At 36.8% G+C, this 16,241-nt stretch overlaps 1 protein-coding gene across 2 annotated transcripts in view; it reads left to right on the top strand.

The window, feature by feature from the left end:
* The window catches only part of mdn1 (midasin AAA ATPase 1), a 306,186-nt gene that overhangs the window by 123,031 nt on the left and 166,914 nt on the right, over positions 1-16,241 (top strand). For both annotated transcript variants that reach the window (XM_028791087.2, XM_051925449.1), the window contains exons 37-45: positions 165-287; positions 867-1,064; positions 1,220-1,327; positions 6,481-6,669; positions 7,283-7,372; positions 9,219-9,482; positions 9,749-10,013; positions 11,511-11,670; positions 15,988-16,104. In XM_028791087.2, coding sequence (XP_028646920.2) covers positions 165-287; positions 867-1,064; positions 1,220-1,327; positions 6,481-6,669; positions 7,283-7,372; positions 9,219-9,482; positions 9,749-10,013; positions 11,511-11,670; positions 15,988-16,104 — 1,514 coding nt within the window. The remainder of the gene's footprint in view (positions 1-164; positions 288-866; positions 1,065-1,219; positions 1,328-6,480; positions 6,670-7,282; positions 7,373-9,218; positions 9,483-9,748; positions 10,014-11,510; positions 11,671-15,987; positions 16,105-16,241) is intronic.

Raw genomic sequence — 16,241 nt, 5'->3', positions numbered from 1 at the left:
TAAAATATAGAGGGACATGTACAATTTTTTCCCTTAATTGTACAAGAGTTTGGTTTAATTCTTTTATTTGATTGCTTGTAGGAACAGTTTTCATTTAGTTATTTGTCTTCTGCTGTGTGCACATAACTAAAGGGTAGATATAAATCTGTAAAACTAACTTACAGGATGTGACAGACTTATTTGGGACAGACCTGCCTGTTGAGGGTGGAAAAGGAGGAGAATTTTCTTGGCGGGATGGACCTTTATTGGCAGCTTTAAAAGCTGGATATTGGATTGTACTAGATGAGGTACTGTAATGTTTTATGTATCATTCATTGACTTTTATACTGTTAATTACATTTGATAGAATTTGTTGGTGGCCTACATTGAATTGGTAAATATTTGTGTATATTTTTGTATAATTTGTCTTCAGTAACTTTTTTTTTTTTTTTAATTAACTGAAGAAAATGTAAACTATTACATCTTACTTAATGATTAGATAATCTTTTATAGACAAAAAACATTTGTCCATGATAATAAATAGCCAGGTTAACACAGCTAGCTTTTGTATGTTATTGAAGCAAGAATAGATATGAAAACAGTGAAGCTTGTGTCCATTTCATGTCAGTCTAAATAAAATCAAGTGTGGATCAACTCAGAATTTGGATAGAATTCTGAATTTCAGAATGTATTTTTGCACACACGCGCACACACACATATACATATATACACTTTCACACTGTTGACAGATTGCCTGTTTTTCTCCTTAGTAATGTATCTAATTAATTCAGAAATAACATCTTTTTGATGTATTCTGATTGTATTTGTGGTATTAGTGGAAATATACATTAGTTAAGATACTTAACTTTTCCCACACTCTGTTTCAGTTGAATCTGGCCTCTCAGTCTGTGCTAGAGGGGTTAAATGCCTGCTTTGACCACCGTGCAGAAATTTACATACCTGAACTGGGCATGACTTTCAAAGTACAGCATGAAAGGACAAAAATCTTTGGCTGCCAGAACCCATATTCACAAGGAGGAGGGCGTAAAGGTCTTCCCAAGTCTTTCCTTAACAGATTTACCCAGGTAAACAATTATTCTTGAGTCTTTATTAAAATAATTGTGCTTTTGATAACGGTGCTGTTACGGAAGTTCCAAACCTAACTAAAATATCCTTGCTGTATTGTTGTTTTTACCACATCATTATTTTTTTATTTTTGGAATTATGTTTACACATTTAGGTTTATGTAGACCAGCTTTCTGTTGAAGACATGATGGTTATTGGAGCTTCAGTCTTTCCAGCAATTGAAAAACATATCATTGAAAAAATGGTGTCCTTCAATAACAAGGTGAAAAAATGATCTTAATATATTTTCCATTCTGAGTAAGCAACTTGAATTATTTTCTAAGAAGCGAATGATTTAGATATACAGTACAACATATTTGTAGTCCAGGTTGTCTCAAGTGAAATCGGGCAGGATGGGTAATAATGTGATGTTTCTGTCAGTAAACAAATCTTGAATGACCCTCAGTTAAAATGCAAAAATATTTCTTGTATGCTGCATGAATGCCACTGTTTGATTAGTCTGTCACCCCCTAACTCACTGAGAAGATTGTCCATACTTTTTCCGTTAATTTTAGTATTGACTACTGCTATTCTCTGTTGGCAGGTGCCCTTTTAAATCCAGTTGATTGAAAACCCTGCTACAAAGTCCTCACGCAGACTCACTCCAGTGATCACTGGCCCCCTGTTCTGTTGTTTCATCACTGGATCATTGTGTCTTTTAGGAAGGATACATATTCCTGTTTGCCAACCTTTAAAGCTTTAAATTGTACTGCATCAGTAGCCCATTGCTTCACTACAGATCTGTCTTCCCACTCCAGTTCACTCGTATTGACAATCTTGTCATGCTCCAAACTAATCTCTCCTATATAGGTTACAGAGCTTTCAGTTTTATTGAACGGAGACTTTGGGATGACCTTCCAAGAATGATTTAGTTCTTCTGACAAAATCCATTCTTTTAAAAGGCAATTTAAAACACATTTGTTCAGGAAGGTCTTTGGCTGAGCCTGACGTTCTTAGCCTTTCTCTCAGTTTTTCTATTTCCAGATCCTTATGATTGAACTCTGTTTTGCAAACTATATTATTTGGTTTTATCTTCTTGCTCTGTGTATTTTATTCCTGTTCATTTTTTTTGTGTTTCAAGTATTTAACTTATATAATATATATATATATATCATAGTTTGTAGGAAGTGAGGTTATGAGTTTCATTATTTAATTTTGGCATGCCTCTTATATCTTTTTTTAATCTATGGATTGAGGCTCTGAAATCGGACTAACTTAAGAATCATAATAATCCACAGAACAAAAGATACACTCTTATAATGTCAGCTTTTACACCAGAATAGCACCTTGTACAACTCTGCCCGTTTTGCTTATTTAGATAAAGCTAGAAACATTTTTTCCTGGAATAGCATAAATGGGCTAGTAATCATTTGCAGTCTATCTATTTGTGAGCTTCAAAATTTTCACAGGGTATGGCTGGCTTTTTGTAATCTCAAGACCGTCTTTGTTTTGAGACAAACTGATGAAGTGCAGAATCATTATGCAAGAGACTGCGTTCTGTTCTAGGTAACATTTGGTCCTTCCCCTCTTTTTGCAAGCAAATATTTGACAATGCCCCCTATTCTGCACATATCTTTTAACCTCTTACAGTATTGCAAAGACCTCTGAACATACCTACATACACAAACTGATGCATGCAATTCAGTTAAATTAAACTAACAGACCATATTGGATGTATACATTACAATTTATGCATTCGACCACACAATAATCTTCTCTTGTTGTGTGGTGCCATGATCTTTAAGCTTGGCTTAATGCTCCTTTCAGGTTGCTTTCTTGACATAGAGCCAGGTATTGAGAACACACATGCATGTAACTTATCTGCATGCTGGTTTTTAAAGGAAGGTTGTTCTTTTTCTCAATAAGATCACTGCCCCTTTCTTGGGGGCCAATTGCCTGAGTTTGCCTTTCAGTCTTGGCAAGAAATCAACTGCTGGTCGTATTAAACCTAGTATTCATAGCTAATCCAATCTGAACTCATTTTATCTTGGCAGTTCTACTTAGTTATTAGGTAATGGCCTGCATATAGATTCTGCAAGCTAAGAGGTCATTGGCACCAGTTCTTCACCAAGGCTCCCATCTTGTGATTTTCTTAAGAAATTCAGTTTGCCTGTGGTTATTAGTATTAAGTGTGAAGTATAGAAGTATCTTTACATACCTTTTCAATGAAATTAATAACTGTTTGCCTGTGACAAAAAAAGACAATGTCACCTTGGACCTAACATTGTGAAAGGTTCTAATTTAAAAGACCTACTTAAACAAATATGTCATGTCTGTGAATTGAATACTTGAGCTGTGTACAGTATATGAATTTAATTAATGAATGTGTATATACAGTATAAATGGAAAAAGTGCAAGGCAAAATGTGATATTGAAATGTTAAGTAAATATGACTTGTCCTGCTTTGTGGACTATAATTAGAGCCAACTTTAAAATTTTGGGATTACTAATAGCAATGAATTTCATGTGATACTCATGCTTTTATGCTGCTCATGCTAGATTACAGCTCTGTGAGGTTGTTTAAGACCTAGCCAAGCAAATGACTGCTTGGTATTACAGTAGGCAGAGATTTATAAGCATTAAAGAGTAGTGTTGTCTTTTTTTACTAGTGTTATGTTAAAAAAAAAATCAAGCCTGAATTTTTTTCTTTACCAGCCAGTATACTGAAGCATACAATTGCATATATATGTATGTGTGTATATTTCACTTTTTGCTAGTTTCTGCTCTGAGTCCTTTTAACACTAGAATTACCAGAGCCTACGAAAAAACTCGTAGATTTGGCCCACCTTAAATTGCTTCTTAAAACCGTTCTCACCTCTCCGTCAGCGTCTTTTGTCATCTAAATGTACTGATAAAGACAAGCTGCCAGCAGCCGGCTATTCCATCCTCCCAACGACTTAGAACGTAAACGAGCTTTTCCCAGCTCATGCCTTGATTGATTATCTGGGAGTGAAGTGGAGTTTTAGAGTAGAAATAATAGATTGTTATTTGGAACACACGCATTTCATATGTGTTGCATTTCTAGAGTAATCTGTGTAAACACATTGTTAAAACAGAAACGTTTTATATATTCTAGTAGCAAATGACAAAATGTAGGCATAAACTATAAAATGTATGAAGCCTGAAGTCCAAATATCAAAGAAACACTTTCAGAAAACGTACAAAAAAAAAAAGCCACCGCCAAAAAAAGCCACCTTAGTGTGCGACATTGACACGCATTAGCATTATCAGTCCCTGACTGTGAATCAGAAGGTCATGAGTTCGATCCTGCATGACTCCCTTTTGAGAAGTGTTCTTATTTTCACTATTTTAGAATAAAAAGATACATTTGATTTCAGTCTGTAACAGCAGGTGTAATTTATGATATTTGTAAAGGTTAGCTTTATTTTTTTTTTTAAATTCATTTTTCATTGTCTCAGTCGCGTTCAGGATCCTTCCCTACCGCCCCCCATCTGACACTGCTGTTTTCACATAAAGACGCGCTATAGTTCTGCAGTGTATCACGATACATACGACCGCGTGTTTTTTTTCCCCCAATATTGCCAGTCCCCACGTGTTGCTGTATGCTGTTTCTTTTGTACTCCAGGACATGCAGAGGAAAGCATAGTAAAGAGCAGTAACTTCAGCACTATATGCAATCATCAGACACTCCCCATCTGATGCTGTTTTCACATAAAGACGCGCTAAAGTTCTGCAGTGTACTTGTGACTGCATTGTCGTACCAGTGCTTGCGAACTGAAGTGTCTGCATGCACTTTTCGTGGCATTATACGTGTATTTTTTGAGCATGCCCATGTAGCTCAAACACAGGAACATATGTTGATGTAAAAGTATAACAAAACAAGTGCACTTTTATTCAAGACTATAACCGAAGAAAAAAGAAAGCAAGTTACAGTAGGAGATTGATATGACAGCTTGCATGGTGGAATGCTAAGAACTGCTGATTTCCATTCTGTGCTATATAACTGTTAACATTTGAATCTGATGATTGCATATAGTGCTGTCTTATTCAGTGTGCGCAAGAACATGCAGGTGGCCAGTTGCTGAGTGCTACAACGCACATTTTAAAAAAAGAAAGAGACAAATATATGTGAACGTTTTGAAGAAATCATTTTATGATGTGAATAGTACCAATCAGAAAACAGCGTCGAAGTAATGCAATATTATTTGAAAAAGAACAGCGTCAGATCGGGTGTGAAGTTATACTGGCGCTGTTTGAGCCAGATCAGGAGCTGAATAAGCTGAAAAAGCTCCTGTTCTGACTCTAAGTAAAAAAGCATGAATTAATCAACAGAAATAACCGCGACTGACATTTTAAAGTTAACGATTTACAGTGCATACCAATTTATAAATTCAATGTCCGTTTGAGGAAAAAAAAACACTTTCTCCAAACCTGGGTATCGAACTCAGGTCTCTGTGGCACGGTAGGGCAGCTGTGCTCCAAGTCAGCAAACCGTAGCATTAAGCCACGGAAGCTGTTGTATCACCCTTGAACCTTTTGTGAAAGTGTTTATTTGATGTTTGGACTTCAGGCTTCACAGATTCTATAGTTTATACCTACATTTTGTAACATTTATTACTAAAATATGAAAAAGTTTCTGTTTTAGCAATGTGTTTACTCAGATTACTGTAGAAACGGAACACGCATGAAATGCATGTATTCCAAATAGCGATCTATTATTTCCATTCTGAAACTCCTCCAGCAGTTCAGTCACTCCCAGATAATCAAACAAGGCATGAGCTGGGAAAACTTAGTGAACGTTCTGCGACGGTGGGGGATGGAATAGCCGGCTGCTCGCTGCTCCTCTTAATCGGCACATTTAGAAGACTAAAGAGAAGTGAGAACGGTTTTAAGGTGGGCCGGATCTACGAGTTTTTTCATAGACTCTGGTAATTCTAGTGTTAAGCTCCTTTATTTTGTGTAGTGTGTAGAAAGGAGGATGAAAAAAAGTTGCAATTAACTACATTTGAAGTTTTCTTTTTTTGTATAAATGGAATATGCATCCATTTTTTTTAACATGCTTTTTCCATTTCGGTATTGTGAGTAGCCCAAACTTAGCTATCCTGGCAGCATCACCTTTAAGGTTAAAATTTCACTATTTGTGACACTGTCACCATTTTTACCTTTTATAAAAGGGTTTATTTCAATCCGTTTTTTCACAGGTTATTGTTTTATTAGGACAATACTGCTCTGAGAAACATTTATGTGGTTTCTTGTAACATTTTGCCTGAAGTGATGGTGGGGGGTGAGGGGAACTACCTCAGGCTTCACTTTGTAATACTAACTGCATCTTAAATTCTGAAAACAGGGTTGTTTGTATAACATGGTTTCTACTTTACTTGTATTTAATATCAGGTTTGTTTCTGCTTGTTCTAGCTTGTGGATGCAGTGTCTAAAGAAAAAAAGTGGGGTTATAAAGGAGCTCCATGGGAGTTTAACCTTCGAGATATTTTTCGCTGGTGTCAGCTGATGCAAACTGACCAGTCTCCAGGATATTATGATCCAGGACAACATGTGTGGCTGGTGTATGCTGACAGGATGAGAACTACTTTTGATAAAGAACAGGTAATTTTTTAAACATTTTATATTGTTACATCCTTGGTGCTCAAATCCTTTATTAATGGAATATGAATTGGTAACTCTCCCTATAAAATAAATTTATGAATAGCCTGAATTCACTTATACATTACTGTATTTCTAAAATTCTATTATGAAAGAAAACTGCCAGTTTATATCAACTGTAACTAGGACTGTGGCAGTATAGGAGGTTCTGCAATTGTATCTTATTCTTTAAGAAAAAAAAAATCCTGTATGTGCCAATGCTGACTGGCTTTTCTCATGAAAGCTAGCTGTGCAAGTTGCATTTATAATAAATTGTTGCATGAAGTTATTTGGTTAAAGTGCTGCATTTTATATTGTAATTATTCAATGTTGAAATTATTTTATAGTTGTGCTGAGATGGTGTATAAATTATTTCATAATTGTACTTGTGCAATTATCAATTAACAACAAATTCCTGTATTAAGATGCTTAATAAGAGTCCTTTTTAAATTGCTAGTTAAAAAGAATTTATTGTTTTAATAAAGAATTCTATCTTGGTGCTATATTTGTCACTAAAGAATTGTAATGTGTACCGTGCAAAAAACAGTGATTATTAATTTTTTATTTTTCATTTTAGATTGTTTCTGTTTTTAAAGATGTTTTTGGGGAAGAATTCAATATTTATATTGGATCAAGGCAGTTTCATATAACCCCTCATCAGATCCAGGTGCGTATTTAACCTCAACTGCATTTAACCCAAGGAGCTCAAAAACAAAAAATCTTTTACATGTTATACTGTATATCATGACTTGTATCTTGTTGGAACAGTCCAGCACTGACTATTAAAATTTGCAAAAATGATTTATAAATTTCATTGTGAAAAAGGTAAGAGTGATTTAGTTAAAGCTACAAAAAAAATTAATACAGTAGATCAGTGTTTCCCAAACTCGGTCCTGGGGGACCCCCTGTGGCTGCAGGTTTTTGTTCCAACCAGCTTCTGTTTTTAATTGAACTCCTGGGCTAATTAAGTGAACTGATATTTCCCAAGTTCTGTGTTTAGGGAACAACGTAGAAATTAGAAAACTAAGTTTGCTAAAAAAAAAAAAAATATATATATATATTAAAATGTACCAAGCAGTTATATAGGAATAATGCATTTTTTTTTCTTTTTAACAGTATTTTAATCTTGATTTTCATTCTTCTTTTCAAGGTGTTCTAATTGTTTGTTTAATCTATTATTTACTAATTAGTGGGTCTGATGCTAAAGTACTTGCAGCCTTTGGTTATTCAGTGTTGTTTGCCAGTGTGTCTGCTCTGTTCGTTTTAAATTGTCATTATTAAGGTACAACGAAGGGGGAAAAACTGCACAGAGAAAGGGCAAAGTATAATGAAATCAACAAAAGAGAGTTAAGCATTTAAATCTAAAGCAAAAGCAGAAATATTTATAAATGTCTTATAAACGTAAAAGTCATGCTGCTGTGCTTTTCTGAATGTTGAATAAAAGAAAAAAAAAACAGCTAATTAAATGAGCTCAGTGTTATCAGGAGTTGTCACTGATTAGGAATGTGGTTGGAACAAAAACCTGCAGCCACAGGGGGTCCCCAGGACTGAGTTTGGGAAACACTGCAGTAGATGATACTTTTACATTAAAAGCCATGTGCTAAATCACAGCTATAATTATTTATCAACTGTGTATTCTTCTTGGTACTAAAATATCTTTATTAATCTGCTGGAAGAAGAGTCATCCATACTCTGATTTTAATGTAATATTTTCATTGTTACCAGTTTACATTACTTTCATATAAATGGAAGTGTGGTAATGGGTTCAGAAATTCATTATTAAGTTAATTTTCAGACTCTGATTCTACAATGTTCAAAACAGAACATTGATTTTAGCATGGCTCCGGTATGCGTTTCTGAGGAAGATAAAAATTTATTTCCATGTCTTACAAATTACAATTCACACTGGAAAATTATACTTTTTTGCTCATTGAGTAGAATTCCTGGATGTTTGCATTAATAGTTTTTGAGCTATATCATTTATTTAAAGTATGGCCACTAGGGGGACATCACAGATCCTCTCCAATCCCCAGGCACAATTACTCAGACTTTAGTCAGAGTTCAAACAAATGTTTTTATTTCGAGAAGATACCGCACATGTCTGCTTTACTCAAAATCCATGTAATTACGAAATATACATATGTGTGCACAAAAGTACATGCAAACATACACACATTAGACTAGATTAGATAATCTGTATTATCCCCATGGGGAAATTCAAACGCACACACTGAAAGTAACTTACAAGTGAAGATAGCTTACCTTTTCTGTTCATTTTGATCTGCATTTATTTGTGTATATTATAAATATTGTATAAGTTAATGTTTTTGATTGAATGTTATTATACAGTACAATCGGTTGTATTGTATAATAAAATCTGTTGAGTGATTTCCTGCAGTATCACTAAAGTAGAATTTATATGGAAGTACTGTGTGGACCATTCCATACAGATATTTTTTAATAATGAAATATTCTTTCCCACATTTTTTAATAATGAAATATTCTTTCCTTAGGTGGGATATTCAATCCTTTCCCGCAGAGGCCCTGCATCAGTGTCGTCAAGTACACAACTGTCTCTGCTCCATCAAACCTTACAGCCTCTGGAATCTGTTATGAAATGCATTCAAATGGGCTGGATGGTTATCCTTGTGGGTCCGGCCGCTAGTGGTAAAACCAGCCTGGTACAGTTAATTTCCCTACTTTCTGGTCATAAGTTAAAAGTTATGGCAATGAACAGTGCCATGGATACCACGGAGCTTTTAGGTGGTTTTGAACAGGTAATGTTGTGAATTTATTTTGAATTATTTTGGTTTGACAGAGGCTAATATATGAAACATTTTTGCTACAGGAGAAATTTTATTCTCTTCATTTTATTCAGTTTCATTTGTATATTTGTTATGCATTGCAAATAATTTCTTAACAGTTAGTTGTTTTGGAATATTTAACATACAATGCATTTTTTACATTTTTTATTCATAGGTTTTTGATATAGTTTACAGGAATAGCATTTTTGTCATTGTCTTTGCTCTTATATTTTCTGCAGGTTGAAATCATGCGTCCATGGAAGCGTGTACTGGAAACTCTAGAGAATACATTTTCCATGCTTATGCAGAAAGGCCTATTATTGTTAGAGGTGGCAACTCAGGAAATAGAGGGGCTGTTACATAACTGGAATGTCTTAAGAAAAAACTGTGGTCATGCTTGTGTAGCTGAGGAGGGTAAAGGAATCAGTTCTGAGTCTGTTAAGATCGTTGAGTCCATTATTGTACTTTTACAGAAATTGGATATTAAACTTAAATCACCAATAGGTATGTATAACAGATAATAGTGGTTTTACATTTAAAAAAATTCTTTTACTTAGTAATTATACAGACAGGTTTAGCTCCAGAAGCATTTTTAAATAATTCAGTGTAATTGTTATTATACTTCAGTAAGGTAAGTTGCATAGCTGTATTTTCAAGATTAAGTATGTTCTATAATAATTTACCTGAATGTGAATGTTTATTTAAAATCTAATATATACAATTTATTAATACATCTCAGGTGCATCCTTTTCTTCTTCCAAAGAAAGATTTCTAGGCATTATAGTTAACTTCCTTCATTAATTCTGTTCATTAGGTTAACCACAATCCTTCTCATTTCACACATCTGCACTGTGGTCACTGGTGGTGATCAGCTATGAATCTGTGGCTTCGGGATCAGAAGAAGCTGCTTACAGCTTGAGCTAATAGAACTCCTATACTCTGTGAGCAAGGACTGCTTTGTAAATAATGAAGCCAGAGTGCTTCCTATTGATGTCAACTGAGCTTTCTCTCACTTGCCCCCACCTTTTCTGTGCAGCTCTGCCACATTTGTTAATTTTCCCTTCCCTGTAGAATAAACAGACAAAATTGGAATTTTAACTTAAAATTAGAATTGGAAATTACCTTAAGTATATGTAGAAAAATTCTACACTAATATTTGGCGTTATGTTAATAGTACTGTTGAACTGTTCAGAGCTGCAACATCACAAACTGTTTAAAAGTTTTCTTCTGCTGGTATTTTCTCTGAGTGATTGAGGGCATCATGTGCAATGCTTAGTGCAACTGCCTAACTGCACAATGACAGTAGGTTTAAAACCCACCCAAGTCACAGGGTTAAATCAGGTCGGGAAGATGAGTGAAAAAATATCTATAAAATGCTGAGGGGTGGCTGTGTGTCACAAAAAAAAAAAAAAAACCCTGCAAACCCATGGGCCTTGAGTCTTTATTTTGACCTAAGTCAACCACTTATGCTGTGATACACATAACACAACACATAAATTGGACATGCAGGTTACCTCAGCCATGGAATTCGGCTTCAGGTCCATCTCACATCAGGCAGTGAGTGATGTGGCTGTGCCGCACATGTCAAACGGCGATATGGTGCACACCGCTGTGTGGAATAGTTCAATGCTGCGACAGTGAGGCACATTTTATAGGCCGATTGTCATATACAACCAAAGATTTGGAGGTGCTGGCTTTTGTAACATGTTTGTGGGTTTAGGGTCCATCAAGAAAGTGGCATGTCTATTAGAAAAACACTTGCGGAAAACATCGGATGGCTGTGAAGGATATTGCAGCCATATTGCCAGAGTGATCTATGGTGCTATGTTTTGTTAGAGGCACATGTACCACTTTTTTTTGAGGACTGGTGGTCTGAGGGTTACTAGTTCTAAGCAAAATACTTCTTTTTTTTTTTTTTTTTATCTTGTAATACATTTACATGTGATATGATTTATAGTATGGAAGAAAATAGAAGTGAAATGTACTTTAATTTTGCTGCAGACTTGACCAAACTGATTGATGATTTTAAGGAGTTTAGAGAGCAGTGGACTAGAGCGAAGGATGGTCAAAGCCGTGGAACTTTTGAGTGGATTGATGGAATATTAGTACAAGCTCTACAGTCAGGTGACTGGCTTCTCATGGATAATGTTAATTTCTGCAGGTCAGTAATGCTGTATTGTCTGAATTTAGTTATAAATTACTGGTACACTTTCTAGCTTAAGCATCCATTAAATATTTGCCTGATAACAGCATACAAGTTCCTTTTTATACTGGTTAACTATATTCTTTTTGTTTTTTCTTATGATCTGTCTTGTTCTAATCAGACCTCTAAACTTTCTTGTGTGCCTGAGACAATTTTTGCTTTTGTCCATTTAAGAAATATGCTCAAAAGTATTGTATATATTTTATGTCTGATATTTGTTCACCTTGTGGTTACGTCACTTGATTCCCTCCTTGTTCTCGTTCCCTTTTTTTTTTCCAGTTTTCCATTCTTCAACAAGCATATTTTTAAACTATCCAATACTACTACTAATACTTGTATTAATGTCTTTATGATCATTTTTGTAACTCCACCTACTTAGTCATTAGTATCGTTAATGTTAAATATGCTTGTTGACATTGCACCTTAGGATTGAAGCTTGTTAAATGGATGAAGCAATACATTATTACCATTGGTTTTCATGCAGAAAGGTGCTATGCAGTATACTTTGTGCCAGTGTGTGCTTACAACAGCAACAATAACATTAATATAGATAGATAGATAGATACTTTATTAATCCCAGGGGGAAATTCACATACTCCAGCAGCAAAAAATATTAAATTTAAAGAGTAATAAAAAATGCAGGTAAAAAACAGACAATAACTTGAATAATGTTCAACGTTTACCCCCTCTGGTGGAGTTGAAGAGTCGCATAGTTTGGGGGAGGAATGATCTTCTCAGTCTGTCAGTGGAGCAGGACAGTGACAGCAGTCTGTCGCTGAAACTGCTCCTCTGTCTGGAGATGACACTGTTTAATGGATGTAGTGGATTCTCCATAATTGATAGGAGCCTGCTGAGTGCCCGTTGCTCTGCTACGGATGTCAAACCGTCCAGCTCTATGCCAACAATAGAGCCTGCCTTCCTCACCAGTTTGTCCAGGCGTGAGGCATCCTTCTTCTTAATGCTGCCTCCCCAGCACACCACTGCGTAGAAGAGGGCACTCGCCACAACCATCTGATAGAACATCTGCAGCATCTTATTGCAGATGTTGAAGGATGCCAGTCTTCTAAGGAAGTACAGGCGGCTCTGTCCTTTCTTGCACAGAGAATCAGTATTGGCAGTCCAGTCCAATTTATCGTCCAGCTGCACTCCCAGGTATTTATAGGTCTGCACCCTCTGCACACAGTCACCTCTGATGATCACGGGGTCCATGAGGGGCCTGGGTCTCCTAAAAGCCACCACCAGTTCCTTGGTTTTGCTGGTGTTCAGTTGTAGGTGGTTTAAGTCGCACCATTTAACAAAGTCCTTGATGAGGTTTCTATACTCCTCCTCCTGCCCACTCCTGATGCAGCCCACGATAGCAGTGTCGTCAGCAAACTTTTGCACGTGGCAGGACTCCGAGTTATATTGGAAGTCCAATGTATATAGGCTGAACAGGACTGGAGAAAGTACAGTCCCCTGCGGCGCTCCTGTGTTGCTGACCACAATGTCAGATCTGCAATTCCCGAGACGCACATACTGAGGTCTGTTTGTAAGATAGTCCACGATCCATGCCACCAGGTATGAATCTACTCCCATCTCTGTCAGCTTGTCCCTAAAGAGCAGAGGTTGGATGGTGTTGAAGGCGCTAGAGAAGTCTAGAAACATAATTCTTACAGCGCCACTGCCTCTGTCCAAGTGGGAGAGGGATCGATGTAGCATATAGATGATGGCATCTTCCGCTCCCACCTTCTCCTGGTATGCGAACTGCAGAGGGTCGAGGGCGTGTTGGACCTGTGGCCTCAGGTGGTGAAGCAGCAGCCGCTCCATGGTCTTCATCACATGTGATGATAGAGCGACAGGCCGGAAGTCATTCAGCTCACCAGGACGTGATACCTTTGGGACTGGGGTGATGCAAGATGTTTTCCAAAGCCTCGGGACTTTCCCCTGTTCCAGGCTCAGGTTGAAGATGTGCTGTAGAGGACCCCCCAGCTCTGATGCACAGACCTTCAGCAGTCGTGGCGATACTCCATCTGGACCTGCTGCTTTGCTGGCACGAAGTTTCCTCAGCTCTCTGCTCACTTGCGCTGCTGTAATTGTGGGTGGGGATGTCTCTACACATCCTTCTGCTGATACCAACATAGGAGAGAGTGCAGTACTCCGAGGTGAGAGTGGGTTAGGGTGGTCAAACCTGTTAAAGAAGATGTTCATTTGGTTTGCTCTCTTCACGTCTCTCTCGATGGTGGTACCCCTGCTTCGAGCTGCAGCCAGTGATGATCTTCATCCCATCCCACACTTCCTTCATGCTGTTGTTCTGCAACTTCTGCTCCAGCTTTCTCCTGTACTGCTCTTTCGCCGCCCTGAGCTGGACTCGGAGTTCCTTCTGCACGCGCTTGAGCTCATGCTGATCACCGTCTTTAAAGGCCCTTTTCTTCTGGTTCAAAAGGCCCTTGATGTCACTTGTAATCCATGGCTTGTTGTTAGCATAGCAGCGTACAGTTCTATTTATGTAGCACGTTTTCATACAAATGATGTAGCTTTAACAAGATGAAGAATCAAAAAAGAAAAATATAAAAATGAGATTAGGCAATACTAAGTAACAAAGAATAAAGTAAGGTCCGATGGCCAGAAGGACAGAAAAAGCAAAGAAATAACTACTACACAGTGTATATACAGTATCTCACAAAACGTGAGTACACCCCTCACATTTTTGTAAATATTTTATTATATCTTTTCATGGGACAACACTGAAGATATGACACTTTGATACAATGTAATCAGTGTACAGCTTGTATAACAGTGTAAATTTGCTGTTCCTTCAAAATAACTCAACACACAGCCATTAATGTCTAAATCGCTGGCAACAAAAGTGATTACAGCGGTTTAGATATTAATGGCTATGTGTACCAAAGGTACTGTATATACACTGTGTAGTAGTTATTTCTATTTGCACAAATATTTGTGTTTACATTTTGTTTCCCATGTATGCATTTGAAAAATGATATAAAGATGTCTTACTATCAACAAAATCCAAGTCACTAGAAAAAGAAGAAAAAAAGACTCAGGAATTTATCCTCCTGTACTATTGTATGCAGTGTAAGCAGCTCCAGTAACCTAATAATATTATTATTGCTTATTATTTGACTGATTTCTTTATCCAAGGCAACATTTGAGATACAACTGGTTGCATTTCCTGTGTTTTTTCTAATTGGAGCACAGGCAGATGAAGTGACTTGCTCATTGTCACACAGTGTCAGAATTAAACCCACAGCTTCAGTGTTTGAAGTCCAAAGCCTTAACCACTACAACACACTGCCTGCCAGTTGCATCACACCTAGGTGGAAAAAAAGAAACCAACAAAAAAAAAAAAAAAAAAAACTGCTAGTGGATCGTTATTCTGTATCAGAAGTATTATCTAACTAATGCACACCCATTGTCTTATGAAATTTCTAGGGTGAAGCTGGGTAAAGCAGCTAATCAATTAAATAAAATAGAATTAAGTAAAACATTTGTATGAAATATTTTGCATCTTTATAGGTTCACACTTATGAAAAATATTTTACTTTTAAGGGTGGCACTGTAGCGTAGTGATGGTACTGCTGCTTCACAGTAGAGAAACTGGGGTTTGTGCCCCAGGTGTTCCCTGCGTGGAGTTTGTATGTTTTACCCATATCTGCGTGGATTTCCTCTGGTTGCTCTGGTTTTCTGCCATAGTCCAAAGGCATGCAGGTTAGGTTTAGTAGCACTACAAAATTGGCCTTAGTTTGTGTGTGCACATTTATGCCCAGTGATGGACAGGTGTTCTGTCCACTTGGTGTTACTGCGTTATACCTTATTATTGCTGGGATAGATTACAGCTGCCTCATGACACTGCCCTGGATAAGTGGGTTTGGAAGATGGAAACATGGATGAATTTTACTTTTACTACAAAGTTGACACATGCATTCTGTTTACAAACTGCCTTTTAATGAATCATTGATGCAGTTTTCCCCTGTACTTAATTGCTGTAATTGTAATACAGGTATGTGGAAATGTAACTTTTTTGCTGTATTGTGAAATGTACTTATGTAGGGAATTTTAGATTTTAGCAAAGGTAAGTGAATAGGGTTGGGTTAATTGGAAACTCTAAATTGATCATGTGTGTGTTTACATAAATATGCCCTACAATAGACTACTGCCTCAGTGAGAGTCTTCATTGTGCTTGATGCAGCTAGGATAGGCTTTGTCCCTCAGTTAATTAGATTACATGGACTTGATGAATGATCTGTCCTCATCAAAACTTTGTTTGTTCTTTTCTAGCCCTTCTGTATTGGATCGTTTGAATGCACTTCTGGAGCCAGGTGGTACTCTAACTATTAGTGAAAGAGGGGTCATTGATGGAAGAACCCCGAGTATTGTGCCCCACCCTGATTTCAGGTACTCTAGCTTATTTTTAATATTTTTGTATTTTCCTCTTCCGATCACTCACTTCATTTTCATTTCACTTCTGCCTACACAAAACTACTTGCATTTTTTCTTTGACATCTCCGGATCATGTGTTATATTTTTATAAT

Source organism: Erpetoichthys calabaricus, chromosome 3 (genome assembly GCF_900747795.2).
Source record: "Erpetoichthys calabaricus chromosome 3, fErpCal1.3, whole genome shotgun sequence".
In the NCBI taxonomy this organism is placed as follows: Eukaryota; Metazoa; Chordata; class Cladistia; order Polypteriformes; family Polypteridae; genus Erpetoichthys; species Erpetoichthys calabaricus.
The sequence above is the reverse complement of the archived record's forward strand: the minus strand, read 5'-3'. Positions and strand labels throughout refer to the sequence as shown.